General features: G+C 45.2%; 1 protein-coding gene across 5 annotated transcripts in view; it reads right to left on the bottom strand.

Moving 5' to 3' along the window:
* Positions 1-13,260, bottom strand: part of ARHGEF37 (Rho guanine nucleotide exchange factor 37) — a 70,102-nt gene that overhangs the window by 35,850 nt on the left and 20,992 nt on the right. For 4 of the 5 annotated variants that reach the window (XM_083182019.1, XM_083182021.1, XM_083182017.1 and 1 more), the window contains 2 exons: positions 760-962; positions 109-239 (listed from right to left, as the gene is read on the bottom strand). In XM_083182019.1, the coding sequence (XP_083038145.1) occupies positions 109-239; positions 760-962 (334 nt within the window). The remainder of the gene's footprint in view (positions 1-108; positions 240-759; positions 963-13,260) is intronic. The other variant, XM_083182018.1, reaches the window with a different exon arrangement.

Raw genomic sequence — 13,260 nt, 5'->3', positions numbered from 1 at the left:
GGCCAATGTAAAGTTAAGAGCGTTAAGAAGCTAGCCGTCACCTTTGTTACATCTCCTGAATTCATTGATTAGAATGTATGATGCACAGGGAGGGATGCACACTCATACCTTGGGAGCCACTCCTGCTTGCTGCCTTAAATACTGGCTTAGACGCTGAGACTTCTTAGAGATCGTATGAGTATTCAGAAAGGACACCTTTTGCATTAAGGTCCTCTGGTCTGATTGCAGGTACTTGGTGGCTGAAAAAGAATAGTGAACAGTTTGAGAAATTTCCATAGGCATCGGTAATAACCTCAGGACAATTTAAATCCAAGAGCTTGTTTTATGTTTACATGCAAATAAACAATTGTACGACAATTGTTAGCTATAATCAGAATACCTCAGTGAGGTTGGACTTCTCATTCACTACTTCAGAGCCCTAGAAACATGGGTGCACTGCAATTGAGTGCAGGCACTAATAACTCCAAGCACATGGTGTGGTTGCAGAGAGGTGGAGGGGGGGAGGGGGGGGGTGTGGAACGTGTACTAATTACATGGGCTTCATAAAGGGTGCCGGTGGAGGCCCAATCTGCTACTTGTTTCACCCCCTTACATAGGGAGTCTGGTTCTGTGAGAGTAGGGAGTCCCCATAATACAGTAACAGGACTTGCTGCGGGTCTCATTACACACAGGGCCCCCTCCATTACAAACACTGGAAACACCTGTCCTTCATAAACTAGCACACATGGAAATGTGTATCAGGTTTCGTTTACATCTCACCAACATCTTTGCGTCTCTTGTTTTCATTGATGTTGGCGTTTACCTCCTTCATAATGTCATGGGCTTGTTGCAGTGCACTCTGGGAGCCTTTGTCCTGGTGGGCGGTGTGTTGGATTTGCTGAAGTAACAAAGGGTACTTGGTGATACGCTGCACTGGCATTACAAGGTAGAAGGATATATCCGGATGCGTGGATGATGCACTGCTTTGTACAGGGATGACAAAACAGTAAAGTTAAAAACAAAACAGCAATATAAACATTTTCATAAAATTTTGCATGCTTGGCCATGTTTAATATTGGTGCTCTCGTAAGTGTTGAAGTATCCTTAGAATAGAAGAATACCTTCAGATATCAATTATATGACCCTGCTCTTGTTGGATGCAGTGAAGCTCTGCCATAAGGGAGAATTAACTTTCCTGCAAATGGTGTGAATTGCCGCGGCCTTTATACGCCAGCAACGACAGTCCTTCTCGCACCTAGAATTTCTTAAAAGTGCTCGCTAACCTATGGGGTTGCAAATGCTTTTGAACATGATCCCGCTGCCATAAAGGGTGGAGGATGCCACACAGATTTGGCTGGGGGAACATTTAAATTCTCTCCTAAATGCTCCATTTATTAATGATTGACCTTTGGGATCAAACATTCAAGCCTTGCCTGACTCTTACGGCACTCCTATTATCACAACAGATTAAACACACACACACACACAAACACTTCATGCCTGGGGGTGTAGTTACTTTATTGGCTGGACTACTGAACTCTTGATAAAGATACAGTAAGGACAGGATGTTCGTATGCACATATAGTGGGGGTTATTCTGGTTCATTCGCTCGGATGCAAATGCACATGCTTGCGAGTGAACCAGATCCCGCCTTTCGAATGGTGGTACACCAGCCCACCATTTGCAAGGCGCATTCCTTCGCACTGGCTGTGGCGAATGGATGTTTTACATAAACATCCATTTGCATGTAAGTGGGAACCTCTGACATCTTTCAATGGTTGCCGACCATCGAAAGATGTGGATGGTGCACGCATATGAGTGTGCTCTAAACAACCTTACATATGCGTGTATGCTCGGGGGGAAAGTGGGCAGGCAGCTGACATCCGGCGATGTCAGCTGCCCGCCCCTACATGTCCGTCATGGACTCATTAGCACCCATGAAACGTTGCGCATTCCCAACATTCTGTTCGCCATGGCCAGACGCACCACCAGCATCTACATGGGTGTAATGTTATGGGACAACGTTACTAGTTTCACATAGCACTAGGTTAAGCTGACTAACTGCCCTTGGGTATAATTATAGGGTCGACTTAAGTAAGGTTGACAGGGCATATGTTGACACCTGCAATAGGTCGACATACTGTAATTGGTATGTTGACAGACGCATTAGGTCGGCAATGGGAAGGTCAACAGTCAAAAGGTCAACATGAGTCCATTTTTTTTGTCCCGAATGTTGAAATGAACACCGTCTAAGTACACATCGTCCCTTGGCATGGTTCACTTGCTTTGGGCATGGTGCCTTGGTGCACTCGGCACACTATTTTCCCCCCAAGCTATGCCGAAGAGTATGAAATACCACCTGTCGGCACATGTCAGCTCAAACATTCATGTTGACCTTTTGAATGTCGACCTTTCAACCCTGTGGACCTTAGCTCCCGCGCACATCACATCGCACAGCACAGAAAGTCTGTGCAGCCCATAATATTTGTTCTAGATTGCATCGTATCTAGTACACATAGCACGCTGCTGTAGCAAATTGTATCTAGGACACATAGCACGCTGCTGTAGCACATTCTAATACACATAGCACGCTGCTGTACCACATTGTATCTAGTACACATAGCACACTGCTGTAGCACATTGTATCTAGTACACATAGCACGCTGCTGTAGCACATTGTATCTAGTACACATAGCACGCTGCTGTAGCACATTGTATCTAGTACACATAGCACGCTGCTGTAGCACATTGTATCTAGTACACATAGCACGCTGCTGTAGCACATTGTATCTAGTACACATAGCACGCTGCTGTAGCACATTGTGCTCTTTGTACTAGATACAATGCTAGATACAATGCAATCTAATACAAAAAGTACAGTGTATGGGCACCTTAAGGAAAACAAGTTCAGCCTTCCCAGGACGTTTACCAATTATGCAAACACTATGTAAAACCATAAATAAATAGAATACTAGCATAGATCAACAATGGAAGGGTAGAGTAAATAGTAACTAAGTAACAACACAGGCCACAGCTCAGTATAATATTAACACAATACAGGCCACGCAATAAATATTCTTACCCAACAATGTAGCAGAAACTAAACCTTGGTTCTCCCTAATAATGTTCACAGGAAGCAGGTGAGTGACAAAAGCTCATTCAGCCCCCCGGGGGCATTGCTGTGACAATCATCTGTTCTGATGACATCCACTGGAGAAAATATAATCAATGATCTTATAGTTAAGTCTTGGAAAAGGATGTTTGAAGGTGAGGAGATCCTTTTTGTTGCGGTCTTTTTGCGCAGCTGACAAATACATGTTGTTGCTATACATGCAGTCGCAGATGGGTGCAACACTTAATAAATGCATGGGGTTCCCCCCTAAATTATAACCAGTACTCATGCCTTCAGCCCAGAGCTGGTTACCCTTAAATCAGAGCAAAATTGTGAAACTTATAATCAGGATTCAGGATACCTACTGTGAGGAATGATTCAGTGCAGTACAAAATGTTTTTTAAATGTTAAAGAAAAGAAAAGTGTGGGAAGTAACTTTATCTTAAGGAAGTGACTGGGGCTGATGATAATACAGTGCAATTCAAGGTTCACCTGTGAGTGACCTGACAGTATGCTATCTTTATAAATTGGGGGAGGGGGGGGGCGCCATGCATTTATTAAGTATTTTGCTTTAACATTTTTACCGTGAAGAAGTATAGTAGGTAGACAATGTCCATCATTTCTGGCACACCTTTTATTCAGGAAGTGCCTACTTTGGGGCTATATTATGCTGCATGTATAGCAGCAACATGTGCATTTGTCAGCTGCGAAAAGACCACAACAGAAAGGATATTATCACCGTCAAACATCTTTTTTCTAGACTAAAATACAAGATCATTGATTATATTTCCTCCAGTGGATGTCATCAGAACATGTGATTGTCACAGCAATGTCCCCTGGGGGTCGAATGTGCTTTTCTCACTCACCTTCTTCATGTCAATGTCATTAGGGAGAATCATGGCTTAGCTGTGAGTATTCTTCTGGCTGTAGGTGTTGTGCAGCCACAGAAGTAATCTGACAGGACTCACTTTCTGCCAGCTACAGAAGATGGGACTACTAGACTTGGCCTTTCTATCTGTTTGACCTTATGCTGTGGCTTTACATTGGTAATCTACAATGTGTATCACCTGTGAAAGTCGAGTTGCATACACGCCATTTTAGGATAGTATGGCCGCCATTTTGGTTCGCAGAGTTGCGCTAATAAAGTTTCTATACCCGAGTCTGTGTGACAAAGTGGACCAGAAGCGTAGCCATACTATTACACATAAATTCATAAGAACATACTGACACTAAATAAAATATAGTTAAAGGTTTAGAACGCCACACATAGCTTAGTTAGCATTGCATACATCTGTCTGTATAGTGTTTAGTACCGTTCCGTTCCGTATCTTATGCGCAGTATTCCGGTCATTGCGAATATTTCGCAATATACACGGCCCGATAGTTATGGACATATTCCATATTCCCAGGACAGTTTCTGTTGAAAAAGGTATAACAAAGGAATCCAGATGTAACTGGTTTCTACTGCTTTTACAACCCCTGACGACGAAACCAACAAACAAAGAACTCCAAAAGTTCACTCCCCTGCACCCATTCAAACCAGGTGCATCATGTTACCCCCCAATCACAGAGAACCTGACATACGACCCCCGACCAATAGGAATGGCCTTTGACCTCCCCCTTCTGACCCTATAAGATAGGTGACCCAGGGCGGCCTTGGTCACTTCGGCACATCTTCCTTTCCCTGACCTACGACCGGGCTATAGTTCAACCCTGAACGATAGCGAGCTCTGACCGGACTGCGCTGCGCATATTTGATGAGGAGACGGTAAACGGTTGCATTCACGGTATTTATTCTTATTGTATTGTTGGCTGATTGTATCCTGTATCTGTATTTTCTTCCCCTAGTAGAGCCTGTTTATTATACCCATTGTTAGACTTACTTCTATACCGTGGTTGTGTCTGTTTATTCGCATAGCGATAAGGTATATTACGGACTCTGTCCTTAAAGGTATATCCGCAGATTAGAGTCTGAGTACTGCGAAAGGATCTTTTAATATAGTACTGGTTCTTTGGTGTACAATACACAATAAAAGGTACGCTACGCTGCGCTAACGCTTTGTTCGCACGTAGCTAGGTATAAAGGGTACGCTGGTTACGGACATAATACGTAACCTGCGCTTTTCACTTATTGTTTCTTTGGTCATATTTAATCGCCATTGACAATTGAGGGCTCGTCCGTCCGTTTCACATTCTGGAGCTCAGTACCAGGCGCGCGGCTTGACCTATACCAGCAAAAGGGTGGAAGTATTTATTATCCATTGCTGGATAGGCCAGGTCCGCGGCGGTGCGGGGTTCGAGAAGTGCTAGCGTTGAACCCGAAGTACAATAAGTGAAACATTAGGCCACGTGTTTTAAAGCATATCTAAGTGTTTAGTAAACTGTACTTCTGCCTGCCACAAGTAGTTTAACAGGGTATAGTGTCTTGAGTTGCTTGTTTATTACAGTATATGTGCCACGTGCGATAAAGTTCGCACACGTGGAGACAAAGGCCTGTGTTTTATTATAGTACATAGAGGATCCCTTCTGTGCAAAACTATAACTTTTATTGTTAGTTACTGCAAGACCAGAGACTCCGCCACGTGGCGATAAGTTCTGGTGCCTTTGCAGTAACGTAAAGCGTCTATTGTGTATTACGCAAGGTGCGCGCGCACGTGCCCATATCGGGAAATTTTCGCATCTTTGTACGTGATTTACGGATTAAGTGCGGGATTTATTTCGCATCTTGATACGTAACTTTCGGACAAAGTTAAGGGATTTATTCCACATTTAGGCGCAATTACTGCGTATAGCGAAACTCGAGAGCAACCTTGCAAATACACTATAGAACACGTGGGTGGCCGTCTCATCGGCGGCCTGTGAACAGGTTTAACAAAACACACGTACACACGTGGCTGTTCACTGGCATTGCACATGCAGCACACATAGGAACGCAAAGGTGAACAGTATTGAATCACTAGCTTTATTTAAAACAGTATAGTAATATACTGTGGATAGGGCGGTGATTAATAAAAGAAAATAAGTTTTTTTCTTTTTGTTCATTTTCCAAGAACAAGCAGCTCAAGCATTATTTTAATAGATTCCTATAGCCTTTTATAAGGGATTTATACCTGCATAAGTATCTAGTGAAAAGCTACCAGCCTGGGAAGATTTTCTGTACAGAAATATTTTAAATATAAGCATAAGACCAAGGTGTAACTAGCGCCCAGTGTTGAAACATAACTGAGGCGAACGGGTGTGTGACGGCACGACTCAAGCGCAGTGTAGTCCAGTGTAGGACAGTCCAGGTAGGACAAGGTGTACGTGACGACGTGCCCATAGGAACTGCCCCTCCCGTGGAACTACCTATTTTGATCCACTAGGAGGGTACAAGAAGCTAAATCGGAACCCAGTGATCCGATTAGCTGATTTAGAAAAACCAGTTTTTGGGGGTACAGGAAAACAAGTTTGTTGTACCCTGGAAAAATTAGGTCGCACCTTGCAAGTTGATTAGAAGTTCGCTGCTAGTTGAAAGACTTGGTGATTGAGTATCATACCTCGTAGCCTTCGCACCTACTTGATTGTGGGACTGTTCTAGGACGCTGAGAAGTGAGTGTTTTGGGGAGCTCTCAACTTAAACGAACCCACCGGTATCTACTAGCTGTGAACGTCTATTCCTGTAATTATGGGTAATAACGGGTCACACAGTGATAACGTGTCAGTTAGGGAGGAAGCGAGTCGACCCAAAGGATCGGCGGCTTTCATTATGTGCTGTAAGCACGGTGAACGAGCAGTTGTTTACCAAAAGAAATGGAAAAAGATGACACAAGGCAGCAAGCTAGAATTTCCCAGTGTTGGTAGCTTTGATCCAGAAATCTTATCGGCAGTAAAAGATGAAATATGTCTACTCTCCAGTTGTAAGAAGAGAGTGAAGTACATAGAGATTCTTAAATTTTGGCAGAAGGAAGGACAGGAACAATGGGGAATCAGATGTCTGGCAGTGCCAGATACAATCAGCCACAATAAAAATGCAACCGCTGCCGCAATAGAATCAGCTCCCCCACCCCCATATGTGCCGAAGGGGTTAATGACTAATAAGCGAGACATGAGTAATAATGTAACCGTTGCTAACTTGTACCCTGTCTTATCCCCTTATAAGGAAACCCGAGAGGAAAACAAACAGCTGTTGGCACTGGCCGTCTCCCATGCAATTAACATGATTGAAGGAAAGGCTGAACCAGCAAAACCTGCTGCTGGGGCCCCTGCACAGGGAGAGGAAACGGCTAATGCCAACAGCATAGTCATGGACTCAGGTAAGATAGCACCACACAGCGCAGACACAGACGACTCCCAAGCAGGTCCCAGTAATGCGGATGTGGTACAAACATACCCTGTACGCACACTGGAGGTTCCCTATGGTAAGGCAGACAGAGAGGGTGTGATACCTACCAGGAAGATGACCATGCTAAACCCATGGACACGGTTAGAGCTGCGGTCCATCATTACAGATTTCCCGGATCCTAGGAAAGATCTGGCATTGTGCCGGAAATTTGTAAGGGATCTGGGAAACTCTGATGAGCCCACCAACAAGGATTGGAGAATCATGTTGAGGGCCTGTCTCCCCACTCACATAGACATCCCGAAATTCATTCAGGATAGTGGACTGAAAGTGGACAAGGAGATAAATGATGAGATCAACCAGGAAAATATACGCCTGATCAATTTACAATTGGGAGTATATTTTCCTGCGGCAGTGGAATATAGCAGGATTTTTACCATCAAACAAAAGGATGGTGAATCTGCTGCTGATTATTTCGCTAAGGCCTTGCTGGCGGTATCAAAATACACTGGTGTCTCCGAGCCTAAGGACGACCCCCACCTGAGGGAGATGATTGTCTCTGTGCTGGTGGAAGGGCTTAGAGAAAACCTGAGAGACAGAGTCCAAACCTCTTTCCCAAATTGGCGTGGAATGACAGTGGATGCCCTACGGGAATCTGCTGTGGACCACGACCGTAACATTAAGAAGCACAGAGAACTGCAAACTGATAAACTGATGATGGTTAGCATCCAAGCTCTTACAAATGCCCCAAATAAAGCTGCATACCAACGAAACACCAGGGACACAGGTAGAAAGCAAATTATTTGCTACAACTGCAATAGGGAAGGACACTACTCAGCACAATGTAAGTCAGGAAACCCCAGGAGTTACAAAACCCATAGGCGAGAATGGGAATCTCACCAAGGTGAGACACGGAGATACCCAGCCCCTAGACAATGGGAGGAGACAGACAGGTCACGCAACATGCCTCCTCCCCATTTGATGGCTGACACTGTACTAAGGGCAACCCAGGTAAGACAATAGGAAACAGGTCATACCTGTATCCTACAGCCAGTTAGACTAACACAACACCTTAGAGAGGAACCTCAGGTGAAGGTTGATATAGCTGGAGTAAGGCAAACCTTCTTGGTTGATACAGGGGCGGCCAGATCTGTTCTCAACACTCCTCTTCACTTGGGTTTCACCGACCAATCAGTAGCAGCAATTGGGGTAACAGGAAAAATACAACATTACCCACTGACGAAACCAGCAGAGGTTACAATCGGGCCTTTGCATGCCAAACACTCTTTTCTGTTGGCTGCAGCGGCCCCGACTAACCTCCTGGGTAGAGATTTACTATGTAAAATGGGATGTGTCATCTATTGCACCCCCGATGGGGTATTCCTGGACACTCCTAGAAATCTTACACAAGAAGTGCAAGATATGCTGGACAGTCCTCAGAGGCTAATGTTGTATTCCACTGTTATAGAGTCAAATCCATCTAGGGTAGCTGAAATTACAGCACAAATACCGAGTTCCCTTTGGACTAAAGATGGACAGGATGCTGGGCTGATGGCAAATGTAGCCCCAGTAGAGATCCGTTTAAAAGAAGGCAGGATAGCCCCAAAAATACCGCAATACCCTTTAAAACCTGAAGTTGAGCTAGGAGTATACCCTGTGATCCAGCGATTGCTCCAACAGGAAATCCTAGTTAGAACTTCCAGCACGGCCAATAGTCCCATCTTTCCTGTGAAAAAGAGCGGGGGGAGGGGCTACAGACTAGTGCAGGATTTAAGAGGGGTAAACAAAGTAGTTGAGAGCCAATTCCCCGTAGTGCCAAACCCAGCTGTCATCCTGATGCAAATCCCACCTCATTGTACTCATTTCACTGTCATTGATTTGTGTTCTGCGTTCTTCTCTGTCCCTTTACACCCTGACAGCCAGTATCTGTTCGCCTTTACCTACAGAGGAGTACAGTATACCTGGACACGACTCCCCCAGGGATTTATTGACAGCCCCAGCATCTTTTCCCAGGCCTTGCATGATTGTTTGCAATCCTTTCAACCCATGAGTGGTTCGATACTTATACAATATGTCGATGACTTATTGTTGTGTTCTGAGTCACTGGAGTCATCAGTGGATGACACTAGACAGCTGCTGATGCATCTCTCAGAGACAGGACATAAAGTATCAAAGGATAAGCTACAATTATGCCAGACCAGGGTTAAGTATCTGGGCCACTGCCTTACCCAAGGGCTTAGACATCTCACCGACGACCGAATCCAAGCGATTCGAAACATGGCACTGCCACAAACCCAGCACCAGATCCGTACGTTCCTAGGCATGTGTGGATACTGTCGCAATTGGATCCCAGGATTCTCTATTCTGGCATTACCACTACAAGAGATGGTTTCCTCAACTAAGCCAGACCGGGTCTCTCACACTGAGGAATCTGAGCTGGCTTTCGAGGAACTAAAGGTGAGCCTAACAAAGGCCCCAGCACTGGGAATGCCAGATTATGGGAAACCCTTTGAACTGTACGGAACTGAATCAGGTGGGTGTGCGGCAGGAGTACTTGTACAAAAACATGGTGATGCCAACCGACCAGTAGCGTACTACAGTGGCCAGCTGGACACAGTAGCACGCTCACTCCCAACTTGCTTACGAAGTGTGGCCGCAATAGCACAACTAGTAAGCAAGAGTGAGGACGTGGTGTTGGGACACGATTTAACTGTTCATGCTCCCCATGCTGTCTCTGCCCTCCTAAATTCTGCTCAAACACGTCATGTGTCCTCAGCACGGTTCACCAAGTGGGAACTGGCGCTGATGGCCCCAGTAAATATTGCCATCAAAAGATGCAACACACTAAACCCAGCCACATTCCTCCCTCATGTGCCCTCCAAGGCACAAAGGGTGGAGGGTGATGGGAATGTTGCTGAAAATGGTAAAGCAGAGTTTAGTGAGAGTGAGGACAAACATGATTGCATGACCTACCTGAATCAGACCTTTACAGCACGTCCTGACATAAGCGACAGCCCATTAAGTGAGGTAGACATAACCTTATTCACTGACGGTAGCTGTCATAGACAGACGGAGACGGGAGAGCTGTGCACAGGCTACGCGGTAGTAGATGGAGAAGGTATTGTGGAAGCTGAACCCTTGGGACCACCTCACTCAGCACAAGTAGCGGAACTGGTGGCACTGACCAGAGCATGTGAACTGGCCAAAGGAAAATCAGTTAACATATATACCGACTCCAGATATGCTTTCGGAGTAGTGCATGATTTTGGAGCCCTATGGCGCCTCCGAAATTTCATGACGGCGGCTGGCACACCAGTGGCGCATGCGACATACATTAGGAGACTTCTGGGAGCTATCCAGCTTCCAGACAGAGTGGCTGTTATCAAGTGCAAAGCTCATACATCAGAGAAGGACCCGGTGTCACTGGGTAACAGCCGCGCTGATGAGGCAGCGAAAAGGGCCGCATGCCCTGTAAATATTTTCACCCATCCTACAAACCTTTGTACACTGAACATGGTATCCACATCCAAACTGATAGACATGCAGAATTTGTGTTCCCCACAGGAAAGAGCAGTATGGAAGTCGAAGGGATGTGGCCAAGAGTCCACCGAACTTTGGAGAGATGGACACGGGAAACCAGTGGCCCCCAGAGCATACCTTCCTAGTCTAGCTGAGGCGGCCCATGGGCTGACACATCTTGGGAAGGAGGGTATGTGCAAGCTGGTAAAGGCCTACTGGTGTGCACCAGGGTTCGCTTCTCAAGCAGGTAGAGTGGCAATGTCATGCCTCACCTGTTTGAGGAAGAACATTGGAAAAGCCATCCCAACAGAGCCATCCCACATCCCTCCTACAGAAGGCCCTTTCCAGGTAATACAAATCGACTTCATACAGTTACCACCCTGTAGAAATTTGAAATATGTATTAGTTTGTGTTGACATGTTTTCCAGCTGGGTGGAGGCTTTCCCCGCCGCCTCCAACACTGCTACCTTTACAGCAAAGAAAATATGTCAGGAGTTTGTCTGTAGATATGGTATCCCAAAGGTCATTGAGAGTGACAGAGGCACTCATTTCACAGGAGAGGTCTTCCAAATCATGTGTAAACTCCTGGGGATTAATAGTAAACTTCATACTCCATATCGTCCCCAGGCGAGCGCCAAAGTTGAGAGAATGAATGGTACTATTAAGAACAAATTGGGTAAAGTTATGGCTGAAACAGGGTTGTTATGGCCAGAGGCATTGCCTATTGTGCTGTATAGCATTAGGACCACTCCCAGGGCTCCGCTCAACTTGTCCCCCTTCGAGATATTGTTTGGTCGGCAGCCACACGTCATGATAGACCCACAGGATGATCTCAAATGTAACAATGAGCTAACTGTACAGTATATCCTAAAGCTAAACAAACAGCTAAGGAAGCAACAAAAGGAGCTGAATTTATTAACACCTGATATGCCTACCGAGAATTGTCATAATCTTAAACCAGGAGACTTTGTTATGATCCGAAATTTTTTACGCTCAGGTTGTTTGATAGACCGTTGGGAAGGACCGTACCAAGTTTTGTTGACCAGCACTACATCAATTAAAGTCGCAGAGAGAGAGACTTGGATACATTCGTCCCACTGCAAGAAAGCCAGTAACCCGGAGTTCCAATGTGCAGAGAGAGAAAGAGAAGAAGTGTCGCTAGAAGCATTGTTCCGGGAAGACTGAAAGGCAGCCAAGGTCGAGCAACCTGAGCGAACAAAGGTCCAAGAGCAGAGCAAATAAAAGTCCCCTGGGTAGAGATGATGGAAGGACTCCAAGCAACAGGTTCACAGTTATGCATCTATTTCTTTGTTTTCTTTCTGTTTCCTCTTCTTCATCCAAGGATACTCGGTGGCTGCCACATTCTAGAGTGATCGGAGCGGAGTCCTGACAGTGTAATAATGGACCCAGATATGGGTGGAGTAGAATCCCAAAATCAGCTTGATACTTTACCCATAACAGGAGAAGGTAAAAGGTATGAGGAAAACGTAGTTCAAGGGCTATGTGATGGGTTATTGTCTGGAGAGTACTGTGTCTGTAGATATTGTCATCCGAAAATGGAAGAAGAATGCATCCAACGATGTCAGTCGACAAGTAAGGCAACTACAGGCCGACATCCTTTGAGTGATTACCACTCACTAGTGGGTAAGGTCTTAAACCAAACAGAATGCTGGGTGTGTTCGCAAGTGCTACATAAAAGGAGTAGTGTAGGCCTAGTCCCATACCCGCTTAATATTTCAGAGATAAGCGTATTAAATAAAGGGAGGCCACTGGATAAGAAATACCTGTATACCAGGTCCCCTAGTCTTAGATTACACCCATACCAAGTGGATAAGTCCCTGGTATGTATGAACTTCTCGAGTTCCAGAACGATTGGTACTTGGGAAGTGACATGGCACAACCAGACAATAACTTACTCCCAGCGTCCAGATGGAGAGCCTATTGATAAAGAATTACTGTTAAAGATCCGCACCAGTGGGAGACATTATAAATATGTCTACACAGTGAAGAAAAGTAAAATGATGGCCGGCAGAGTATCAGCCGGCTACTGTAATATGACCCTACAACCGGAAACCTGTGAGGAACAAGTCAGGGAGCAGGGGACAGGAATGTTCTTATGGATAATGTGTGATAAAATTATGAAATACTCTGTCCCTTATTTCCTCCCTGACGACGTTTATTATATTTGTGGTAGAAGGGCGTACAAATGGCTCTCCATGAACTACGTTGGAATTTGTTATCTAGGAAGAGTGTTACCTGAAGTGATGACCCTCACACATGATGAGATGGTGAGCATACACAGAGGTATACCTCCTCCTTACACTCATACCCA

The sequence above is a fragment of the Crinia signifera genome, chromosome 4 (assembly GCF_055691185.1).
Source record: "Crinia signifera chromosome 4, ASM5569118v1, whole genome shotgun sequence".
NCBI lineage: Eukaryota > Metazoa > Chordata > Amphibia > Anura > Myobatrachidae > Crinia > Crinia signifera.
Note: the sequence above shows the minus strand (reverse complement) of the source record. Positions and strands in the feature narration are given on the sequence as shown.